The sequence below is a fragment of the Chelmon rostratus genome, chromosome 8 (genome assembly GCF_017976325.1).
Source record: "Chelmon rostratus isolate fCheRos1 chromosome 8, fCheRos1.pri, whole genome shotgun sequence".
NCBI lineage: Eukaryota > Metazoa > Chordata > Actinopteri > Chaetodontiformes > Chaetodontidae > Chelmon > Chelmon rostratus.
In genome coordinates this window covers 12,300,173-12,325,075 of record NC_055665.1, presented here as the reverse complement: position 1 = coordinate 12,325,075, position 24,903 = coordinate 12,300,173, and the positions used below count along the sequence as shown (strand labels likewise).

The following is a 24,903-nucleotide window of genomic DNA, read 5'->3' as shown; positions in this document are numbered from 1 at the left end:
AAACAGCATCAGCCTTTATATATCTATGAGCCTTGTCTACAGCAGTTAATTCAACATGGATAACAAATTACAGGTGTTGCTGGCCTTGTTGTCTGTGCTAGCAGATGTTGTGCAGTTCAATTCTGCATTTTATAATGCTGCTACTGCCTACATGCATAGGAGGTGCATGTTCAGGTGTATGTTAAAAACATTCATCTGGAAGAAGGTTGTTTTTTTTTTTTAACACTGTTTTAAAATGAAAAATAGTGTGGATTCACCTAAAACATCCTTTACCAAATGGTTAACAATTAAAAGTTTAAAATTTAAAAAAATAGCTGACCAGATGACCTTTAACTGAATAGAAAAACATCACCCGCTGTCATGTTTTTGGTTAAACTTAGAGCCCAGTTCCTACCGGATACGTTCCACCCTGTCTTCCCCCTGTGTCAGGCCCTGCAGACCCCCACAGATCCCCCTCACATGAGCTTCCATCTGAACCTAATTCAACCCCACCTGCTTGACCTATATTCTGCCTCCCCCTTTTTCTTCCCCCTTCATCTGTTGAGATTTTCAGCCTTAGCAAACCCACTGGCAGTGGGATTACAACCCGGCGCTGCAGCCTGTTTTACTGTAACTGAATTCAGTATACAAGCCAATTATATTATAAGACTGTTTAATTTGGTTCATTTCTCCAGCTCTTATTTTATCATCTCTGACCTTGCTGTCTAAGATGCATAAACTATCATTTGGAAAAAAAATAAATCTCTTGCAGTAATGTAGCACGCAGGCAGATGGACCGAAATCCTCAGCGTTCGAGTGGGTTTTTACGGCTGATTCCTGCGAGCTGACTGTATTTTGGGACTGAATTCAGCATATGGCTGGCCAGGACCAGAGCAAATCACACCACTACTCTCTGTAAGAATTTACCGCAGCTCCTCTTTCGGTTCGCTTTACAAGTGGGTGGATGTCATGCAGTAGCTTTTCTCCGAAGTCTTCCCCGCTTGGATGGGATGGGGAGAGCTCATCTGTTGGGCTCTACCCAGTTCTTCATTGTCCTAAAAGGATTTTCTCACATTTCTCTAGTACAGTTGTACCTCTAATCGAGCAGCTGTATACTTTGTGAGGACAGAGGTGGAGAAAACAGCACATGTTTGGCCTTTTTATCTTCTAGTCCTCTCGGCTCGCCGCAGTGGTTCATCAGGTCCGCAGTGCCTGTAGAGCTCGCTCAGCCAAACACTGGAGAGGCTCCTCTGCCTTACTTCATGCTGTTGCTCCATTGGGTTTGTTTGTTTGTCTCTGGGGGATTTGTTTGGGTCTAGACCCACAGTAAATTATGTCAAAAACTGGCAGATATGTATTCAGGACTGAAAATGGAAGCGTCCCCCTGTTGTTTTACAGTATGGGGCTCGATGTAAGTCTGGCAGTCGGCACGGTGACTGGAATTGGTCTGGCAGAGGCAGTTTGTCTGGCTCTAATGGTCTGGGCGATTAGCTGAATAACAAATGGAACGTAACCCGTGAACATGTCTTATCCAGTTCAAATACTGTAAGAGCTGTGTAATCAGCCTCTGTAATAAACCCTAAAATGATAATGACAAGTGTCAGTGTGCTGCACTGTTTTTTCATCAGAACAGACAGTGTTTTATAATTCCGACTCTGCACTCCCCCTCATCTCTGCAGAGCTTCAGTCTTTTAGCTCGTTGTTTTGGTTTTAATAACTTCTGCTTTACCAATTTGGTTCACTCTCGCAGTGAAAAAGCTCCCCTAAATTCGCAGTACATTACCTGCCCAGCACCAAACAGTGACACACGGGAGTCGGCGGAGGAGAGCTAAGAGGAGATTAAATATCAGACTTAAGTTTGTGAAATAGTCAGAAACAACTTATTGATCTGTCAATAAGCTAACATGTTAACCATCAACAACTTCATATACCAGTGCTGTGTTCAGTTGCCTCTAAGTGGAAGCTTGATGCTAGAATAAGAATCTACATAAAAAGTATTTTCCAGACTTCGCAGTAAAGCACGTCCGGCTCACGTGGGTACAGGGAGGCACACTTCAGACCTGAGTGCAGCTCCAGCCTAATGCAGAGCATAAAAAGATAAGAGGGCCTAAGTCGGACTGTATGGGACAGAGAATTGGCCCCTTTCCTAAAGTCCTGGTAAAATAAATGTTGCACACTGACAGACAGTTTGGCTGACCCAGTTTTGATAAATTCCAAATCGTAAATGAAACCGAAGGGGGCAGAGTGGTGAGTGGAAGGGGAGCTGGGAAGTGCAGCTGTTGATTTCTTACATCTTCAGAGTTAGTTAGTTCATTATTTACTTTAATGTCCGTGCATGAGTCAGCTGGCTCATGTTGGTGCTGCCACCCAGACCTCAGAGTGCTTCTCACCTCAGCAGCGGTCAGGGAGCAGCCCTTCCTGCACATTCCTGGGGCTGTGGAAGATAATTGCTGTGGTTTATGAGAGGGAGAGGCCCCCGAAGAAACACTTCCAGCCGACCTCAGCCGCTGAAGTTTTTACGTCCCTCAGAGTTCTGGTTCAGACACGGGAACGGGGTCTGTCTCATCCGCACGGTGGGTCTGCGGTTCCTCTCTGCAGCCCGGCACCATTCAAACGTCACATTCGCTCCGACGGCAAACGTATGTTAAGTGTTGAAAGAAACTGGAGTGTGAGAGTGCTACGCAGACGCCAGGCTTCTCATTGAACACTTCCAAGTTTCTTTTCGGCCAAATCTTTCCTCCTTGACTATCCCTTCCCATAAGGGCTCACATTTATATTCTAATCACTGTGTTTTGAAGGAAGCTCATTGTCTGCCAGCGTCTCATTACGTGACATACATGCAAAGAGACTCAGCGATGTTATTGTTGTACTTTGTGTTAGGTATTGTAGAGCTGCTCGTGATTACTCAAATGGAGGCCCACATTTTTGGCCCCGGATCAGTGCTTGAAGTAGAGGGTGTCTTGTACAGACTCCGCACTCACATGCTCTTTTTATTAACCCTCTTGCAAAGTTATCGATGACTGACTGTTGTAGAGTTTAAAAACAGATCCCAGGTTGTGGACCCACAGACTCAGCTAGCCACAAAGGTACAAGGCTGTGAAAGGACGCCATACTGTAATGATTTGATCACCCTTTTAAAGCCCGGGCTGCAACTACGCAGGTTGCTTCTCATTTTCTGGAGCAGTTTCATGACTAATTTAATCACAAGTGTGTGGAAATCAGTTCCATTTTAAGTTCACAAAGGTGATTGCTTTGAGGGTAATTAGATGTTTCCTTTAAACAGTTTCTGACCAGACTCTGAAGGTTGTAGTTTCCCATAATGAAAGGTAATTTTTTTTTTTTTTTTTTTAAGCAGTTACAGTATCGTTTTACCTAACTGTTCACAGGGTAGCTGCAGTCCATGTGGTTTCTGGTACTCAGAGTTGAATTGTACATAAATGGCAGCTGGCAGTGAATAATTCCATGAAGCAGCAGTTTTAATGAATCTGAGACAAAAAGGGTAATGATGGTGCGGTTTGTGGCGTGGTTCATAAATGTTTGAACATCATATCATTTCTGTATCTTTACTGCTCGCTGCATTAAATTCACATACGATATAGACATTCATTCTGATTGTATTTTACTTGGCTACATGCATAAGTGAAAAAGCCACCCCTAACCTACTGATGATGTCTTTAAATAATCTCTCATGATAACATGTCAGAATGATCTAAAAGCCGTGTTGTTGCGCGGTCAACCTTGGAGAACATTCGGTAACGTCTCATCCGTCAGCGGCTGAAGCTTCGCGTTGTGTAATGACACTTTCAAAAACCCCATTAAGGCCGCCTATCTCTTCTCACCCGTGCTTTCAGTGGACATTCCTCAAAACCTCACTAGATACTGTACACAGGTGCACACGGGAGATAAAAGCCTGTGCAGTGATGAGACTGCGGGTCAGACGTCGGCTACCAGTTTGACAAGAAGAGCATGCAGCTCATTACTCATCCAGCAAAAGTCACAGCTGTTCGTGTCCATGTATAAAGAATTGCCACGAATAGTTATTTTAGCCACTTTTTACATGCTAGTTAGATCTATACCATAGGAATCCATCCTGGACTCAGTAGGCCAGCTGTATGTCATGTGATCACTGCTGTCACTCATCTTTCAGCAGTGGTCCCATACGAAGTGGGAGTGTTACACGAGAGGGTGACACTCTGGCCTTCATTGACTGAGGGGGTTAATCATGTTTTCACAAACACACTCTGATGTGGTCTGCTTTGATCCGCCATGTTGTCCGTGGCGCTGCTGACTGCTCTGACACTCGGCTCTGAGCTCCAGGCAGGAGGGGACTCTTCGGAATGCTCCGGCCTGACATGTTGTGAGTAATTAGCCCTGATTGATAAAAGATGAACTGTAGCAGCAGTGGGCCTGTCACCACGCACACACGCAAAAATACACACACACACACACACACACACACACGCACAGTCACACGCACACACTCGTGCGTCCGCCCGCACACTCTCATGCACCATGCACACGCAGCGGCTGCACCTGGGAATTTTGGCTTATCTACAGCACATTCATGCCCCTCTAGAGAAGAGGGGAGGAAAAATATATGACAGAAGCTGCAGCCTCTCTTCAAAACATGTCAGCAGAAACTGTTTTAAGGAGCTCTCAAAAAGTCTGTTTAAGTATTTTATCTAGTTTCTGGTCAAAGATTGAACTCTGCCTGTTTTTGTTATTCCTTCCTGAATTTTGAACAGTTCAAAACACCTGGTGTGTCAGTTTTCTCCAGCCAGTCGTACATCTCTGAATTTGATCAGCACACGCTCACCTTTTGTCATGTTTGAAAAAGACGTGACTGGCCTGACCGGCTTTTTCCGAAAATCCTCATCGGCATTACCCCCCACAGCCACAGCTGCTGCCAAGAAATAGTCCAACAGGCCTTCCAAAAATGTTCCGCTTTCGATGCGTCCACATATTTATGCTTCAGCGTTTTTTCCCGTGTCAGCTCATGAATGCATTAACTCGCTGTGTGTGGATGGCCGCTGAGATGCTGGTAAAAAAAAGAAAAAAGACTACATATTTAAAAGGAGCTTTTGTCTGTTCCACTGGTGTCCAGCGGTGTTTGTCTCCCTTCCCCCATCTCCTTCTTTAACAGAAGCCCTACACTTTTACTGCCCCCCATTGAGATCCCTTGGCTCTTATTATGCTCTTATTTATGTATCCTGTTACAGATGGAAGTCATGTCAGCATCCACTGAGGCACACTACTGAAATATTTTCCCTCCAGACTTTTTTTTTTCTCTTTACCTGACTGTTGTGATTTTTCAAGGGTTTACCTCCACAGCAGCTCCAGTTTGTATGTAGATTTAATCATGGTGGGCAGAGGAATGTCATTAACCCTTTTCAATCACAATACACATCAGTGTGTATCAGTGTGAGTGCTTGTTTATACATGCATTTGTGACAACCCCTATGTTTTAGGTCATATAGCATATGAGAAGGTCCTGTTTTCAGACTTTTCAGACTTCTCACAGGGTGAGCTGAAGTCAGTACATCAGGGTGCAATCAGAGTTTTACCTACTGTCCTGATAAAGTTATTTTGCAAATTTCTGTTCATGTTGCATGATTATTTACACAAACACTTCACAATTAGCTAAAAACAAAGCACAAGGTGCACATTTAGCGTGCCTCTGGGACTCTAAAGCCAACCAGGTAAGACTTTGTACTTAAAGTTTCGCCTGCTTTGCATATAAAGGGTTCCACTGAGAGTCGTGATCAGTCTTCTTCCAAACTCTGAGAAGCAAGCAGAATTTGTTCTAGTTCTTTTCAATGCTGAGCAAGGCAAATGTGAGCTTCAGTTTTTAGTGAAAACAAGAAAAGATGATTAACCAGACCCCATCTCTCTCTCTCTCTCTCTCTCTGTGTCTCTCCTCAGCTCTCGGTCAGATAATGCTGTATGTGGATGGGATGAACGGCCTCATATCTCACAATGAAACAGTCCAGTGGCTTTACACCCTGGTCGGATCCAAGGTAAAGAGTATGAACATTCGTCTTCACCACAACAAGCGCAGTAGATACACTGTAAAATCAACTCAGCGGCCCCATCTGTGCTCTGACAACGGCTGAAATAATGTCATGCTCTGAAAAGCCTTGTCACTGTGGCCACCTCGGCCCTCTAGTGGCCAGATTGCGAAATGCGCAGTATATTTGCAGCAGATGATCCTCTCTTACCCCACTGTTTTCTGTTCTCGCTAATCACTTTTCTGCCTTCCCGTGTAATATTTGGCATCCGACCTGTTTTTTTTTTATCAAAACTCTGTCTTCCCAGTCATTTTACATGGCAGATTTCCTTCACCAATTGTCAGTTTGACTGTGATCATCTGGGTGTAGCTTGTCCAGTCATAGCTCTGATGTGGCAGCTGTTCAGAAGCGTTAAATTAACTCTGATGGTTTTATCGTCACTGACATTATGTTGATTTTCACTCTGAAGCAAATTACCTTTGACAGCTTTGCTTTGTTTTAGGCCTGTTACTCCCCTCTTTAATGGTTTTCTCTCTCCTTTTCATATTTTTGCAGTGTTTTGGAGTGTAAATTTCGGCAATTAGTGGGCTGCTTCAGCATTTTAAGACCCTTTTCACTTTTTGTCATAACCCAGTTTTTATTTTATTGTCACTGTAGCCGTTTTTACTCTTTTGCTATTTCTGTACTGTTCTGTACAGAACTGTATGTTTCCATTTCCCTCAACTTCGTACTAGGTTCTTATCAAACCTCTCAAGATGGTTCAGACAGGAAAAGCTTTTATGAGACAACATGATGCCATTTGTAGTTGGAAGTTAGAGGGCTGGCACATGCATTACTCTGTGTCATGTTGATCTGCGGGTTTCAACGAAAACATAGTTTACAATTGAAATTCAATGGATTGTGTGTTATGTGCTTGGATTTATGGGCTGGTGCCACATTGTGATTTCACATTGTGTTAACTTTATTTGTCTCCTTGTGTAGTTCCGCTTGGTGGTGAAGACGGCCCTGAAGCTGCTGTTGGTGTTTGTGGAGTACACCGAGTCTAACGCCGCCCTGCTCATAAAGGCTGTGAACGTGGTGGATGCCAAAAGAGGTAAGAGCCCAGGCTAACCAGCCAGGAGTTTAGTTATCGCAGTTAGCACAAACTCAGAATATAGTGAACAGTATATGGTGCTATTTTAAGCCAATATCAGAATTCATGTTTTGAGTAGATTTTTCCTTCAGTGCCGCTAATCAAGCCATCCGTTCTGGCTGCAGTGCTGCTCAGCTGACCATAGATCACAGTCTCCTGTTACACAGTAGTCAGGTCAGTTGTCCTGAGCAGCTCCCTGCCCACGCATGGAACAAGGCTTATTGAGAAAGACTGTAACTCCCGTCTGCAGTGGGATTCAGTTACCTGTGGCTCTAAAAGGCTCCACACTGTACTGTGACGTACAACAGGGGGTTGAGCGACGGCGCGCAGGGGTCGGATATCCCTCTGCCTCAGCCCCATCTTATCCCGTCACTTCTGCTGTTGCATAAGGAGACTAAAATACAGTTAGCTCTGTCTTGCTGTGTGCTTTTGTCATGATATGCAATGTCTTGCACGCCATTTGCTGCTGCAGGCACAAAGCTGTGGTCAAACATCATGGAGATCCTCGATGAGAAGGATGGAGTGGATACAGAGCTGCTGGTGTATGCAATGACACTCATCAATAAGGTCAGTGAATGAATACCACCCTTCTTTCTCAGTCTCTAGCTTTCAAACCCCTCTTACACATTGTATTGAAACGCAATCCACATCTGGGTTTCTTATCTGGACGAGGAGAAAGGTCTGTTGACGTGACGTGTAAACGTTCTCAGCATTGTTTTCAAAGCTGTGATCAGCTCTGCCGGGACGCTTTGCCAGCTCGATTGAATCAGGTGCAAACTCTGTATGTTGATTGTATTGGTGAGTTTCATTGCAGTGTCACCCAGATGAAAACACTTTCCAAAGGACTTCAGTTCACTCTGACCCATTCACACCTTTTGCTCCACCTTATTCAGTGAAGGAGTCGCTGTAGTTTAAAACAGTAGCAACGAAGGAGGCCTAAAAGTTACCTTGAATAAAATTCATGTGGATTGTGCTGTATAATTTTATACTGTAATGAACCTGCCCTGTTTTTTATAGTGCACAGGGGTCTCTAATTACACCGGAGTCAAAATACAGACAATATAAATGTCTTGAATAGTGCTGATTGATTTATTTAGGTAGCGTATCTGGTTACAGATTACATTTCAATACAAAGTTGAAACAAAACGGCCTCAGTAATTTTACTCCCTTTCCGTCTCTCTTTATTATACCAATGTGTTTTTGTTCCTCGACAGTTAATATAAAATATTGCATCTTATCGTGTTTGTGTTTCAGACTCTGGCAGGCCTCCCAGATCAGGACTCGTACTACGACATGGTGGACTGTCTGGAGGAGCAGGGCATCGAAGCCATGGCCCAGAGACACCTGAGCAGGAAAGGCACTGACCTCGACCTCGTAGAGCAGTTCAACATCTACGAGGTCTGGAAGCCTACGTGGCCCACATTATCACAGAAAAACCGAGTCATGTTAACAGACGTGTGTGTCTCGTAGTAGGTTGTAGGTCACATGGTCTCTCACGTCCCAGAAGTGAAGTGTGTACCAAGGTTGCTGTGTATGAACAATAGTCGTGCAGTTTATTTACTCAGTTCCTCTGTGATGCCTTTGATCCAGATGACTCTCCGCCATGAGGATGGAGACGATGAAACCCAGTTGCCCCCCAGCGGGCGCAAGGACCGCCGACGGGCCAGTGTTGGCGGCACCAACGAGAGGCGTGGCCTGGAGAGAAGACGCAGCCGGAGACATTCGCTCCAGAACAGCAGGGGCCACGCCTCTGCCCCAGCATCACCCAGCAGCCCTCACACTCATGCAAGCAGCTTCCTGCCTTTCGGTGGCCAGCGCATTGAAGACATCAGCGAAAGGTGAGGCGGTGGGGGGTTGGAGAGAAACGGAAAAGTGGAAGATATTCAAGAGAAGGCAAGAAACTTTATCCTCGCTCCCATTTTAGCTTGAACTTGGTCTGATCCTGGTTTTAAAAGGTTCAGCCAGGAGGGTTTGTTTTGATCTCGTATATTTCAAACCCTGAGAGATAGCTGCAACTAAAAAGGAATCACAAATTATTCCTGGGTCCATGGAGTATTACTCTGTTTCACAGGAAACAGCTTGACTGTAAGTGTGTATTGTATTTCAGTCTTGGAGAGACCCGTCAATTGTGTCCCGAGCCAAAGCAGAGAATTTAATTATACAGTAATTTAAAGAAAGGCAAAGAGGAGACTGCTGCTGGAAAGTGACATTTAAATTAATTTTCCCACTGTCAGACACATTCTCCTGCCACTGATGGAAACAGGAAGCCTCTGTAAACACGTGACATTAGCTATCTGCTCTCTGTCTCATGCTTCCTTCAGTGAGAGTCCATTAAATTTCACTTCTGTTTTATATGCGGCAAAGCTTTGTGACTACACAAACTCAAGGAAACCACAACTGGTGATTCAGAAGAAGAAGCAAATTGCAATCTTGTTTAATTGCACAGTAGCTTGGACTGGGCATTATAAAACCACCAGAAAAACTTATTCCATTTTTTTATTATACTGTAGGTCATATGCCAGAAGACAAAAACTAGAGTTCAATTATAAACCAATTATCTGACGCCTTGCCCTTGGTCTATTAGGTCACCACTGATTATTGTCCTTCCTGGTTCCAACATAACTCAGCCCCAGATCCTTCATTTTTTTTTTTTTAAGTGGCGTATGCACCGATATTCCTGGTGGCACTCAGGTCTATAGGTGTACTTAAATTCAGTCCAGCAGGTCATACGATACCGGACTAGCTTCTTGCAGTTCACCGCAGGAAATCCAAGCCGCCTTTGAAGTTCACCGTTTTCCATATTGCTAATGAAATCCAGACAACCTGGAGGGATCCAAATAGCCAACTAGCCACAGACTCATGTGTGACGATGTAGTCCAGACCAGCTCAAACAGACAAGGCTTCTCCCAGCAGCTCTAACGCTTGTTATTGAAATGAATGTTTTTTTCTCCTCAATTAAAATCACTGGGAGATGTTTTATATTTATTATGTGTTATGTTACCACAGAAATTGCATTTGAATGTAGTTGTACCTGTTGCCTGTACGTATCCGTTTCTAACATTTTGTGACAAAAACGATTACCCTCTCATACCTCTTCAAGCGGCCGTCTCTCCTCCACACTAATCTTTCCTTTAACGCTGTCTTGACGAGCCTGTTGTTGGTGTTTGTCATTTCTGTGTGTTGTCTCTCCGGCTTCTTCTGCCATGTGTTTTCATGTTGTCTCTGTCCAATTTCTGCCTGCCTACATCCTCCCTATCCTCCTTCCAACCCTCGACCCCTCCTCTCGCCACAGAGAAGAGGAAGAGGAAGAGGAAGAAGAGGAGGAGGAGGAGGAGGAGGAAGAGGAGGAGGAAGGAGAGGGGGAGGAGGTGGATGAGGAGGACGAGGAAGAGGCAGATGATGAAAGTCATCCAGTCACTGAGTCCTCTAGACAGGGCGCTCACAGGTATTTTGGGCCAGCTGTGGTTCCCCAAGCAGTTTCCCCATTTACCCTTGCAGCATCTCCCGACTTTTTCTTCCACTTGAAAGTATGATTATTTTCCTTACTCCCTTTCGACTCTTTTGTATTTTGTCATCCTAGTGTGGCTCCAGCTGTAGCAGACACTCCTAACATGTGTCTGAACTTTAAGTGTATGGCCAACATCCTCCCTAAAGCCAGTGACCCTGAAGGGCAGAGAAAATATCTCAGCGTCAAGACCAGGACATCATCTCCTGTGTCCGTTGCACCTAAAAAGAGGATGCATAGTCCTTGGTGTGTTCCTCCCCAGCCACCTGACTGAGTAGAATGCCAGGCTTTGCACGCTCTGAGTGTCGGTCCACCCCAACCTCACCCCCTTCCCTCTCCCCTGCCGTCTCCCTCCGTCCCACGATTTGAACCAGAGCGGGTGTCTGTTGGGTCCGATTAGAGCGAAAAGGGCCGGGACAGAGAAAGGCACCGCAGTTCATCTATCTGTGTTACATCCAGGCTATTGCGCCTCACAATGTGGAAACACACTGTCCTCCCCATCACTGGTGTCTGCGTCTCACTGAAGCTCACTGTTCACTCAGCGAAGACACCTGCAAGAGCAAGAGCAAAAGCAGATGCAGTCGTTCTAGAATCTAGAATATTCTTTGTATCTTTTCTTCGTCCCGTGAGGTTATTCGTGTTGGACGTGCCGTAATTTTATTCCTCTCTATCTCCTTCATTCTTGAAAAATGTTTTCTTGATCACGGCCGGCAGAAATGCCTTTATTTCCCATCATATGTGATTTATGTTGCATCTGTCATCTCCAAAGACGTACTGTACCAGAAAAGGGAAAATGGTAATGACTTCCTTTTCTCAGTCGCTGGAAAATGTTATTTTGCAGAGCATTTACGACTCATCTGTCTTTCATTGTGGCTCCGCGCTACAGTTAATCCAACACAAGTCGATAAATTAATTCAAAGCATCAAGGAATTCAAAATATTAGCGTGAGTCACTGTCTCTTAGTCGTCTATGTTCCTGCGACTATCTGCAGTAATAGAAACAAATCTGAGATGGCAAAGCAGCTGCTCAGCGTGTATTCCTGATGCCATGTTAGCATAGATAATTTCCTCTGCTCAATGCAGTGGACAATAAAAAGAGAAAGCCTCTAAAACTGGTTTATTTATGAGAATTTAAAGCAGATTTATAGCCTTCTAGAGCACCCTGAATCGGTAAAACAGACAGACGTTGTCTCACCCCTGTCGGCTCTGTTGTGTGGTCTTGCAGCCCTCCTTCGTCCGACTGCTGTCTCACTATCATGTTTGTGTGACTAACTTTTAATCATTTCACCTTTGGAGTGACTGACCTTACTGTTATTCTGTTTCCTTCTTCACTTCCATCTTCAGTCTGACAGACATAAACAACTCTCCTACGTCTTACTCACCTAGAAAGCCCTGCTGGGCTGAAAGGTAAGGCCAGGAGTCAACGGGTCAAGTGTGTGTGGGGACAAGATGTACGATGGTGCCGCGGTTTTGTGATTTACATGAACAGAATTTCAGGAAAAGTTTTAGTGGAGCAGTGGAACAGCAGTAATAGCTGAACACTGCTTTGTCTTTGTTAACTATTTTTATTTACACATGACGTGCTGTGCAACTGTTTTTGGACAAAATGTGCACGATTTGCTGTCTGAGTAGTCCTGGTGAAATGATCCGTTTATGAAAGAGTGCCCCCAAGTACAGACAATGCACCTGCAGGGTGCCTTTAGAGTTTGATGGCAGGACATGATCAGGTGCCTAATAAGACGTGCTTAAGCTCACTGTTCTTTTACTCATATCTCAGTATAACTGTCCAGCATCACATCACAGATTTCTGAAGTGATGTTCAGCCATCTTCTCTGTCTTTCAGTGGAAAAAATGCCTCAGGAGAGAACAAAGCATTTATTTTCCCCCTTCTTTTAACAGAATCAGTGCCAATGGCACTCCATACCCTGGCAGGCACCAGGCTCCCACATCCCCCATCCATCGCTTCACTAGTTCAGCAACCTCCACGCCAGACTCCAAACCGGTTGACAGGTCAGCATCTCAACTTTTTCCACTGCTTACGCAGAACATTTTGTGGACACAGTTGATTGAATGTAACTCAAACCATCTGTGAAGCCCCGATTCGAACAACACGTGCCAATACCTAAATCAAAACACAAACCAATCGCTCAGTTTAGATTTTGTTATCAAATTTGTTCCTTCCCTTCGGCGGGTAGACCTGCTTTAGGGGGCTTGCTGACTTCATCGTACAGGCAGCATCAGGAGTCTCTGGCTGCAGAGAGAGAGAGGAGACGCCTGGAAAGAGAGGAGCGTCTGCAGAGAATCGAACGAGAAGAGAGGAATCGCTTCAGGTTAGTCTCACTTCACCAATCGGACAAAACGCTGAGAGAATACATTGTTTCTGTACTTTGTACCATAGGCAGCTGAACAGCCAATGAAGATATGTATATCATCAGATATTCTGAATTATAGCAGAAGGAGTCTGCAAAAGTTTATGCTCTGCACAGGTGTCTTAGCTTTTTATAATGCACTGTTGGCTTTCTTTGCACTATTTATTTACTTTACTATGAATACCTGTCCTGAATTGCCTCACTCTCGCTCTGTTTCTGTCTATCTTAGTCGAGATTATGTAGACAAGAGGGAGGAAGCGCGACAAGCCAGAGAGGAGCGGTGAGTTTACCTTATTATGTGTGTTCACATGGATCCACAATAATGCTGCAGTGGTGAAGATGTATGAAAGAACTGAGGGGGTTTGTGAATGCTTTGAGATCCTATTTTAAAATATTTTAAAATAGGATCTCAAAGCATTCACAAACCCCCACTATTTAGATAGCAGATGTGAAGTCAGTTGCGCCCAGCCTCAGGCTGAATTATAGGTGTCAGAGCCCCTTTAGGCATGCTCACCATTAAGACGTCCCAAAGTTAACCGGACAAGTGTGGAATTGTGTTTCGGCATGGTTATCTTCTTCCGACCGCGTCTGTGTGCGAGTGTGTGCGTGATGTGATTTATAGCTCATTTTTAATGCCCTCACCTTTGTCACCCCGGTGCCCTAGAACACGCATCTCATTGGATTTTATAGTGAGTGTGAACTCAGGAGTCACAAAAATGTTAAACAGCACTTTGGATGTCACTTTTCATCATTTGCATCTCTGAGTAATTACAGCTCTGTTTTTCCATAATTATCCAGGAATATGACAAACATGTCATATTTGATCACAGCAGAAATATTGGCATCATGGGTATTATTCACTAAAACCTGACTGAATTTTTGACTGCTGTTGTATGAAGGAGCTTGTAATTTTGAGGATTTGTTGTAGAAAGAGGAAGATATTAATGTCAGATGTCTTTAAGCTGCATTTTGTCATTGCAGGTACAAAGCTGTGGAGCGGCTAGCTGCTGAGGAGTTTGAGCGAGAGCGTCCCAGGGTGCCGACGAGAGGACGAACAGAGATCACTTTGTGTCTGAGTTCCAACCCCGCCAGCCGCTCAGCGTCCCGCTGTACCACACCTTCATCCATTATCTCACAGGAAGACGCCGCCGCCACTGCACACCAGACGTCAGGTAAACTGCATTCGCCAACCGTTTATTCATCACTAGTAACCAAGTGATGTGATGGTGTGTAATGTTTGCTTGCAGAGCTGGCAGTGACAATACTGGCTGTCAGCACACCTGTCACACAGTGGGATTGCTTTGTGAATTGTGATTTAAAGCCGTTTTAATTATAAACAAAAAATGTATAACGGGGTTGCAACAGATAATATTAAAAAGCACAATCAAATTGCCGCTTTGATTTGGTTTCTCGTCCATGAACAGAACATATCTCAGAGCCAAACCTTGACCCACAGTCCAGGACCAAAAGTCCAGCACCAGGGTTAACAGAACGTTCCCCAACACCTCCATCCGAGCCAGACAACAAGACTGAGACAGAGTCACCCGCGGAGGCAGAGGATGTTGCTGAGATTCAGTCCAACCAGAACATGGCGGCAGAGCCGGCGGCCAATGAGCAATCGGCCATGGAGGAAGAAGAGAGGCGAGAGCACGAGAAGCTTGAGGAACAGAAGCAGTGCATGGATGAGGTACCGGTTGAAGAGCAGGTAGAAGAAGTGGAGGTAGCAGATGTGGCAGAGGTGGGAGAGACTGATGCGGAGGCTAATGTCGAGTTAGAGGAGGAGCAACCGATGGAAAGGGATGTAGAAGACAACGTACTGCTGAGCGAGAAGGAGAGACAGAACGAGGAAGTGAATGAAAAGGACAACTGCTCTGCATCCAGCATCTCCTCCACGAGCAGCACTCTGGAGAGGGAGGAGCGGGAGGAGAAAGTCACCAATGACATTGAAGCAGGTATGATTGATGCTGATTTTATTCACTTACTTTAATAAGCAACCACATGTATTTCTCTCAATGTCAACATTGTTTACGTTTCAACAGGCCAATGGACGCAGTGCATTAAAGACGCGGATGTGAATGACCAGTGCAACAAAATACTCAACAGCAAGCGCTTCATGCTGGACATGCTCTATGCTCAGAAGACAACCAGCAATGATGAAGGGAATGTAGCAGAAACGGAGAAGGAAACATGTAAGTGTGAGAAGGAGACGGAGGTCAGTGACTCCTCTGTGGCCAGCTTGGCCAGCAGGATCTCCACACTGGAAGCTCACAGACAGGCCAGAGAAGAAAATGTGAAAAAACTGGAGGTGGGACATCTGGACAACCAGGGCAGTGTCCGAGCTGTGGCGGAGAAATTTGGAGATTTGGTCAAAGGCCTCACATCGCCTCCTGAAGTGGAGGCCTCGAAGGAGCAGCAGCAGCAGACGGACAAATCATCGTCTGCTGCTTCTTCGACGTTACCCCCTAAGAAAGAGTCGGACTATATCTGGGATCAGCTGATGGCCACCCCCAGGGAGCTGCGTATCAAAGAGATGGACTTCACGGACCTGAGGGACGAGGACGACGAGGACATTTTAGATATGGACAGTGTGATGGGGTCAGGTGACCTGATACCACCACCTCCGCCTCCACCATGCAGCGCTGTCCTGCCACCACCGCCGCCCCTGTTTGGGTGCCCCCCTCCTCCTCCCATGCTTGGCAAAATGATGCCACCGCCCCCGCCATTCATGGCTCCTATCCCTCCGCCCTCCCCTCAGCTGAGTCGAGGGGAGATGCCTCTCTTCCAAAAGAAGAAGAAGACCATCCGTCTCTTCTGGAACGAGGTGCGTCCCATGGACTGGCAGTGTAAGAGCCATAAATTCTGTAAGGAGTCCCTCTGGTCCAAGCTGGAGCCGATTAAACTGGACACATCCAAGATGGAGCAGCTGTTCGAGTCCAAATCCAAGGAGCTGCCTGTCACGAAGGTAACTTAGTGTTGTACTGCTGTTACAGTAGAATCATGCAGGATTACTGAACACTTTTGGGTTTATTTTGCGGTCCTGATTCAGCACGGCTTCTCTGCCATAGCTCAGGATTTCCTGCTATCCGGCACCATATTAGAATGGATCATTATTTGGGTTTAGTGACAAATTTGACCCAATACTAAACTGTGTCCATTACTTCACTTTTAGTTTCATTCATGCTCCCAAGAGGATACAGTTGTGTTTTAATGAGCCCTCCTGTTGCACCACCCTCACTGATAATATCTCAGTGTTGCATGTAGTCGCAACATTTTCTGAGCAAATTCATGTTGACCAGAGGAAAATCCCTTTTAATTTGTAAGTAGCTCCACACTTAAGCCATCATTTCCATTTGTACATGATATTTAAAAAATCCCATGAGCGTCCCATATGTCTTACTGTCACAGCCTCTCTGCCAACAACACCCTGTGTCATGTTCACAGACAATAACAGATATCACACTTTATACCTTTTGGTCTGCTAACAGCCAGGATCTAAGAACAGGAAATTATCATCCATCATTAACTTCATTATCAGTTTGATCCACCGATCATTCAGGCTGCTGATTATACCCATAAGATGTCAACCACAGGCGAAATTCATAGCAACTTTATTATGGAGAGAAGGATGCAAGGTGCTCTCCATTAAGTGATAAAGACTGATGTGTTGGATGTGTTTCTACGCGTATTTTGTCTAATGCATCTTCTAACCATTAAGAACTGCTTCCACTACTCAAGATACATGACCTTATAAGCAACACTCAACCCTCAATCCCTTAAAATCTCTCATAGAAAGCGGCTGTTGATGGCAAACGACAAGAAATCATAGTCCTGGATTCAAAGCGCAGCAACGCAATAAACATCGGTTTGACTGTCTTACCTCCTCCCCGCACCATCAAGACCGCCATTCTCAACTTCGATGAGTACGCACTGAACAAGGAAGGCATTGAGGTAACCATTTTTCAAAAGATTTTCTCCTTTAAGACACATATTGTATCTTTATTGGTACTTCATAGTATAACTACTGTCTAGTCCTTCAAATAAAACCCATTCAAGCTCACTGGCTCCAAAATAAACATGGTTTTCTTGAACGATGTTTACTCAGCACACCAAAATACACTGATGGATTTCCCCAAATAAGAGAGATTTAACTCATGTTAATGGGATGACCCAAGTTGACATATCATGTGATTTTCTTGCTGCATGGCTCGCTTTTTGGCTGTTCTCACATAATTAATCACAGCGATGATTAAAGGTTAGCACCACATGCATATTTTCAGCTGGTTTTAAAAACCATACCACAGACTTTTGAAGGACTTCACATCACAGATAATGATTAATGCTGCATCCCTTTGGTATTGTATAACCTGCAGTTCTCCGAACTTCTCCTTGGGTTCGTTCTCACCAGAGAGGAGTGTTCCTCTCCACCTTGTGTCTCCAGAGATATTTTCAGCCAGACAACAAAAGCGAGGTTGAAAGTTCAGATGTCACACAAGCTTGGAAACATTTCAGATAAGCAGAGCTAGAAGTGTCAGAATTGATTTGTTTCCTCTCCCTACCTATGATTTACAGCCTGACATATTATGTAAAAAATTGAACTCAGGCACTGAAAAAGTTTTTATAGGTTGACTTGATGGATGATCCAATAAGCCTCTTCCTTTCCCTTCCCCTCCTCTCGTTTCCTCCTCCTCCCTCTCCTAGAAAATCCTGACAATGATCCCCACAGAGGAGGAGAAGCAGAGGATCCAGGAGGCTCAGCTGGTGAACCCTGATGTTCCCCTGGGCAGCGCCGAGCAGTTCCTTCTCACCCTCTCCTCCATCACAGAGCTGTCTGCTCGCCTGCAGCTGTGGGCGTTCAAGATGGACTACGAGCTTATTGAGAAGGTCAGACACACTTCCTGCTCCGTCCACTTTAATCACACACAGCCAGATCTTTACAGGCCATTTTTTCCCCCAACTCTGCAAATGCTTTGTTTTGGGAGTTAAATGAATAGTTTGATTTTTGGGAAAAGACGCTTATTCGCCCTGTCGATGAGAGTTAGATGAAAAGAACAACCACTCTCCTGTCGGTACAGTGAATATGAAGCTACAGCCAGCAGCCACTTAGCTTAGCATAAAGACTGGAAACAGAGAGAAATAGCTAGCCTGGTCACAAAATCTGCTTACCAACACCTCTAAACCACGCTGAAACGACAGTTTGTTGTTTCACATGGGGTTATGTGTGGGACTATTTCTTGGCCAGCTGCAGTGACTGTACACATAGCCATGCTAGCTGTCTTCTGAGCTAAGCTAACCGGCTGCTGGCTGTAGCTTCATGGACACTTGGCAAGAAACTGAGTAAACGTTTTTTTTTTCCAAAACTTGAACTATTTAAAAGAGCCTAAAATAGTATTTAATGGATTCAGCAGACGTGAAGATGTTTTATTCTGCTCATTCTTTTTCCTTGTCAAAACCTGGTGATAACTTTACCAACAATGCCAGTTTAGCTGGAAATTTGGGTGTGTTATGCTAGCAGCAGCAGCTAATGTAGCCTCAAGTCGCTAGCCTCAAGCAGATATGAGGAGCGGGCTACAGAGCTCTATAGCCACAGTTTTTTAATCCGCATGCAAAGATTTTGTTATTTTCAAAGTCGTGTTCAGTGTTCAGCCCCCCCTGACGCCGCTACCACTCGAGGACTTTTACCAGACTTCACACAGCTCCCTCTGGAGCCACAAAAGGCTTTATGCAACTTTAGATGTTTGATAACTTCAGCAATTTACTGCACATCATGATCAAGGGAGAAGAAGAGCAGAATGAACTGGCAGAGAGGTGAATTGGAAAGAATAGCTAATGTGCTTCATGATTGCATTTTCATGCTCTTTCAGGAAGTGGCAGAGCCTCTGCAGGACCTCAAGGAAGGGATGGACCAGTTAGAGAAAAACAAGACGCTCCGCTACATCTTGACCACGTTGCTCGCCATAGGCAACTTCCTCAACAGCACTAATGTGAGTCACTCTCAAGACATCTATGGCTTAAAGGTTCCTGTTTTTTCACTTTCTCTCCCTCTGTCTTTTACCCACTTCCTCTATTTCCTCCCACGCACCTCCTTCTCCCCCAACTCCCCCGCACACATATTTATTTGGCAAGGATAACAGTGAACGGTCTGTGTGTAGAAGAATGTGCTGCCGGACTGTACGCACCAGACACTGTCCTTCTGCAGTAAAAACGCTCGTCAAGGCCTCTGCTGAACCCGGCTCAGTCTGTCTGAGAGGAAAAAGAGATGGAGGTTGTGTGGTTGTGTGTTTTCCAACAGCTTGCGTTCGTCTGGCCACTTGAACTCGCATCTGTGTCCCGCTGTCTGTGGCCTTGCGTGTGCCTTTGTGTGCATGCATCTGTGTGTACGTCTATGTGCGAGTGACCCTCCGGGATTTGAGAGCCAAAAATGCAAAAGGGAAACATAAGTCATCAACATTAAAAAAAAAAAAAAAAAAAGTAGTTCCCGTAAATAATGGCTGCATTTATTTTTTGCAGTAAGTCATTTAAAACTGGCAGGAGAACAAGGGAGATCCTGGTGGGATTATGTCTTTCATGATATGTTCTGGCTGTTTTGTTGTTGTTTTTTTTTTTGTAGCTCTACTGTGGTGAGTAGAGCGGTTGGGTCTGAAGTAGATTGTGGTTTCTGATAATCACCGGCCTAATGAATCTACATATCTACTCCGCGCACTCCATTGAGCCCCTTTTTCCGCCTGTGCCAAAAGGAAATTCACTGCAATTTGGTCCTCAAAGAGAGGCTTTTGATTTCTGATTCCAGACAGTTGTTTCCATCCCACATTCAGACTGTGTTGTTATGTATGCATTCATCTGTAGGCTAAAGGCTTTGAGCTGAGTTACTTGGAGAAAGTCCCGGAGGTGAAGGACACGGTTCACAAGCAGTCCCTGCTGCACCACACCTGCTCCATCGTGGTGGAGAAGTTTCCAGACAGCACTGACCTCTACTCTGAGATTGGAGCCATCACCCGCTTGACCAAGGTTTACTTTTTAAAAACCCATTAATTTCTCCACATTAACACTTTGTTGCTAGTAGCGGTAAATGCAACTATCGTATGCAAGAGTGTCTCCGACCATCTGTGGTGAGTTCTGTCTGTGCTGCTGTCGTCAGGTGGACTTTGACCAGCTTCAAGACAATCTGGCCCAGATGGAGCGAAGGTGCAAGGCATCATGGGATCACCTCAAGGTCATTGCCAAACACGAGATGAAACCAGCATTGAAGCAAAAAATGTCAGACTTCCTCAAAGACTGTGCAGAGAGAATCATTATTTTGAAGATTGTACATCGAAGAATAATCAACAGGTGCGTCCAGGTGTAGATCAGATGACTCCATGCTGATTAGATGAAACATTTGAAGCATTTTGAAAATGTCATAATCGTCACTAGTATTTACAGCTGTTTCGAGGGCATTCCCAACCATTATTAGTGTTCATTCCTGGTTACTTTTATTTGTGCATGTTTAAACTTTGTTTCCGCCAAAGGATCTCTGATCAGCGATGTGATGTTTGCCTACACATCTGCAGGTTTCATGCCTTTCTGCTGTTCCTGGGCCATCCGATATATGCAGTCCGTGAGGTCAGCATTCACCGCTTTAGCAAAATCCTGAGCGAATTTGCCCTGGAGTATCGCACAACAAGAGAGCGCGTGCTACAACAGAAACAGAAGAGGGCCAACCACCGGGAGAGGAACAAGACCAGGGGAAAAATGATAACAGATGTAAGTGCTCTTCACCACGAGCAACGAGTCGCGCACACTTTTCTCCATTTCCTGATCGCCCCCACCTTTGTTTAGCTTGCGCTCTCTCAGTTCTATGAATCAATATGAGCAATCCCTCGACACTGGTTATATCTTTAAAACATCAAACGTGGCCATTTCTGACAGAGACGGCATACATTTGTAATGACATCAGCACAGTTCCTCGGCATTCACATGTATAGGTTACTGTAACAACAATCAGTGAGTTGTTTTTAGTGTATCTCATTCTGTAGCTGCAGCAGGCTTAGAAAGGCCAGAGCAAACACCTCCCTGCATGATTAAAATCCCTTACACCCCGAGGAGTTGGCTGCTCAGAGTGGACTCCACGGCGAGCCTTGGCAGGGGCCCCTCTCTCTTCAAAGGGACCCTAATTCAATCACTGTGTGAAAATTCAAACCTTTGCATGTCCCTGAAGGAGAGATAACGAGGCCCACACCTTAACCACACTCTTACAAAGATGTTCCGTCAAATATGCTCCGCTGCTCCAAAGCTCTTAAGTACGCAATATGTTTTATGATGCAGTTATCATGTTTAAAGAAATAGTTTAACATTTTGTCTAATACCCTAACCCTAACTAGTGAGCTTTAGAGGTGGCAGAGAGAGCCAGGCTAGTTCTTTCCCCCTGTTCCCAGGCTTTATACTAAGCTAAGCTAACAAGCTGCTAGCTTCATATTTACCGTACAGACATGAAAGTGGTGTCAATCTTCTCATCAAACTCCACAAAATGTTGAACTTCTCCCTTAATGTTTACAACACAGATCAAGGATTACATGCCTCTGTATGATTATCAATTAGACAACTCTGTCTTGTGTTTATCAGGCTGAAAACCTAAAGACTGTCTGTGTAGATGAAAAGTTTAACTTGATACCAGCAGTTTACTGGATTTGCAACACACCTGTTGACATTTTTCCTTTATCTTTGTAGAGTGAGGATGACGATGATAGTGAGGTAACTTTGTGTGCAAACAAGTGCATGCAAACTTTCCATTGCGACTAACTGTTGAAACTGGTGTGTTTATGAGGATTAACAAAGGACAAGCCATCAGTGAGACTGACAGGTCCTGTGTGTGTGACCTCACATGAAAGAGGAAGCTTGAAGGTGATGATGAGGAGAGAAAAAGAGGCGTCCGCATGATGTTGGCCGGAGTGTTGAGTGAATCTCACTCGGGGGAGACGCCTCGGCTACTTCCTGGTTGAAATGAATGGACCTCAGAGGGACTCACACCTGACCTCTCGAACCTGGCATGTCTGCAGTGTTGCAAGAGACAGTCGTGGGGATTTTTGTTTGCTCGTGTCAGAGAATAAACAGCACTTTCAACGCGTATGTGGAACTTTCCACTCTTTGAAATGACTAATTGCTCTTATTTTAGGCTGAAAAGTGCTGTGTCACTGAAGTGAAGATTAACCTGTATGACAAGTTTGATATTTAAAGATTTCCCTTGTGGTTCTTCCCTAACACTAAAAGTGGCAGAGCATGGAGCTGAGTTTCACCATCCCCTGCTAATAAAATGCCAGATGTTGTAATCCTGTGTCCTCCCCCTCCTGCAGAGCGGTAAATTTGGCGGTGCCCCATCAGAAGCACAGGAGAGCCAGCCTCAGGGTATCCAGTATGCAGAAGATGCAGCTGAACATGAGAACATGAAGGCCGTACTAAAGAGTAGCCTGCAGGGCGGAGAGAGTGGAGCGTCCACGGTGCCCGGCCTCCGCACACGCACCAGAGCCAGCAGCACCAGAGGTCAGTCTCATTCACACTGTTACAGCCCCCGCTTAGCTTCATCCATCCACAACACTGAGATTTGCATTCCTCTGTGGTCATATCTGCTCCGGATATGAATTCTGCATGAAACCTTTAAGATAATTTTCCACTACAACTGCTATTTTTAGCCACACTAGCAGCATGGTATGACAGATTGCTGTAAAATTCTTCCCCCAGTGGCACAAAAAATTCACATATACGTTTTTGGGAGAAATGTCTTGACAGCTATTGGGTGGACTGCTGTGAGACTTTTCCCCTGGTGCCATCATCGGGTCAACATTTCAGTTTGTCCAACACTTCCCTTTATGACTAAATCTGTCAGCTGTAGTTTGTTTTTAACAAATTGCGAGTATGTTAGCATGCTGACGTTAGCTGGGCCAAAGAACAGCCTCACAGAGCCGCTAGCATGGCTACACACTCCCATGCTGCATCCAAAATCGCACGCTAAGCACTGCGTACCCACAGCGTGCATAGAAGTAGCACTGCTCAGTGTGTAATTATGACGTCACTTGCCTGCATAACTGTGGTAGCCCTTGCCAACCTCACCTTTACTGGCATCTGCAATACCTGACAGCAACCATGATGTCTCTCTTTATGTCGGCATATTGTCCAGTGTCTGCATACTGTAACCTTTCCCTGTAAATAGTATGCACTTTGCATACTATTGGTTTCATACAATGGTTTTGGACGTACTAAGAAAATCTCACATGCTGTTTTAGTGCACTAAAAGGGATGCAGGTGTGGAAATTCAGTCTTAAACCTGCCCTGCAATATCCCTGTTGTTTTCTTATCCTTTCTGACCTTGTCTTAGGGCGCGTTCCCCCATGGTACTCTGCCAATGACGACCCAGTGAACTGTACAGATGATACGGCTGATGAGATCATGGAGAGGATTGTTAGGTCAGCCACTCAGGGGCCCAGCCAGCGGACGCAGCCTCGGGAGAGGAGACGATCCCGAGCCAACCGAAAATCACGTGAGTCGTGTCAACTATGGGGCAAGTGGCCAGTTTTCTTGCCGTGCACAGTGCAATGCTATGGGCTGCAAACATTGTAAATATGCACTTGCCAGAAGCTCTTATCAGTTTGTCATTCTCTCTCCACTTCCCTATTTCTTTCTCTTCCTGTCTGCACAGTGAGAAGGACACTGAAGAACGGTCTGACAACAGAGGAGGCTAACGCTCTTGGCTTATCCAGTGGTTCAGAGATGCAGGTGTGAGCTGGGCATAAAGATGTTCGGAAGCCCTTTCACTGCCCCTCCAACACCCACAGCCAACCTGGCACCCCCCCTCCATTCTGGCTTGGCACTAAACCCCCCCCCCCCCCCCCCCCCCCCCCCCCCCCGCTTTGATGAGTTGACCTCATCTTTCTGCGTTTGGTTTGCATCGGCTTGACACAAGTGCTTCCTGAGGAGAGTGGATAAAAGGCTGGGAGAGCAGGAGCCGAGTGCCGCGTTCAAAACACGAAGCTTTGCTGTTGCTGGATAAACGTCGACGATCTGCGCTCACAAGGCTTAATCACAATCATCCTTCAAATGTGACATTCAAACAAACACCCGTGCAAAAGTGTGTTTTGAGAGGAGTTGGCAGTGCGTATGCTTCAGCCTCCGTGGCCTTGACTGAATCAAAAGGGCTAGAAGTGTGGTACAGGCACTAAACTCTCCGCTGTGTGGGTTTAGCGTCAGCCCTGAAGCTTTCGTGACAAGTTGAATTGAAAGAAATTTCATCTATTGAATAGATGGCTTTGTGCAGAAGGTTATTCTGTTATATACTACTGTGGTAGTTTCGTGTTTCTTCTCATTTTGCTCAAGAAGGTGCTCAAATAAGGAACAATTGCACTGGATGTAAAAGTTGGGTATCAATGGAATGTGAAATCCTTGACACTGATGAACCACTCTGACATCTGAATCTGAAAATATACTCAACAGTTTAACCAGCAAATCAATAGTAGCACATTTTTAATGTCTGTTCAAACATTCAAGGCAGATGTGCATCTCGAGCTTTGTCAAATGTCTGTTAGTTGACTGGATAAGAGGGAATTTATCCGAGAAACATTTTTGTAAAGAACAGCTCAGCCACTCGGGGTAGGAGTGGTGGTACCACTGGTTTCAGACTAAAGCTCATCATGCAAACGTTTTTTGGCTTAAAGAAATGTAGACAAGTTGCATTTCGCGTCCTGTTCTCACGGTTGGAAACGGTCTGAGGAAGGCAGGTGCAGTGTTACAGGTGAGCAACCTTCACGGAGATATGTTTTAATTTCCTAGAAACTATGAGCTGCACATGTCAGAGTGCCTTTCAGAGACAGTTATTTATTAAGACGTTTTCAGGGACATAAAATCAAGGAAAGCTTACTAAAGATGTGCAGTCTGAGTGGGTGGGTGG

General features: G+C 45.1%; 1 protein-coding gene across 1 annotated transcript in view; it reads left to right on the top strand.

Annotated features, from left to right (window-relative positions):
* Positions 1-23,806, top strand: part of fhod3b (formin homology 2 domain containing 3b) — an 80,085-nt gene extending 56,279 nt beyond the window's left edge. Inside the window, exons 6-25 of the mRNA XM_041942226.1 lie at positions 5,902-5,996; positions 6,969-7,080; positions 7,592-7,686; positions 8,374-8,517; positions 8,710-8,957; positions 12,523-12,633; positions 12,819-12,953; positions 13,222-13,272; positions 13,974-14,164; positions 14,417-14,944; positions 15,032-15,954; positions 16,782-16,940; positions 17,691-17,873; positions 18,854-18,973; positions 19,836-19,997; positions 20,128-20,318; positions 20,540-20,732; positions 22,319-22,505; positions 23,338-23,499; positions 23,659-23,806. Coding sequence (XP_041798160.1) covers positions 5,902-5,996; positions 6,969-7,080; positions 7,592-7,686; positions 8,374-8,517; positions 8,710-8,957; positions 12,523-12,633; positions 12,819-12,953; positions 13,222-13,272; positions 13,974-14,164; positions 14,417-14,944; positions 15,032-15,954; positions 16,782-16,940; positions 17,691-17,873; positions 18,854-18,973; positions 19,836-19,997; positions 20,128-20,318; positions 20,540-20,732; positions 22,319-22,505; positions 23,338-23,499; positions 23,659-23,741 — 4,073 coding nt within the window. The 3' untranslated portion in view covers positions 23,742-23,806. The remainder of the gene's footprint in view (positions 1-5,901; positions 5,997-6,968; positions 7,081-7,591; positions 7,687-8,373; positions 8,518-8,709; positions 8,958-12,522; positions 12,634-12,818; positions 12,954-13,221; positions 13,273-13,973; positions 14,165-14,416; positions 14,945-15,031; positions 15,955-16,781; positions 16,941-17,690; positions 17,874-18,853; positions 18,974-19,835; positions 19,998-20,127; positions 20,319-20,539; positions 20,733-22,318; positions 22,506-23,337; positions 23,500-23,658) is intronic.
* The last annotated feature ends 1,097 nt before the right edge of the window (positions 23,807-24,903 follow it).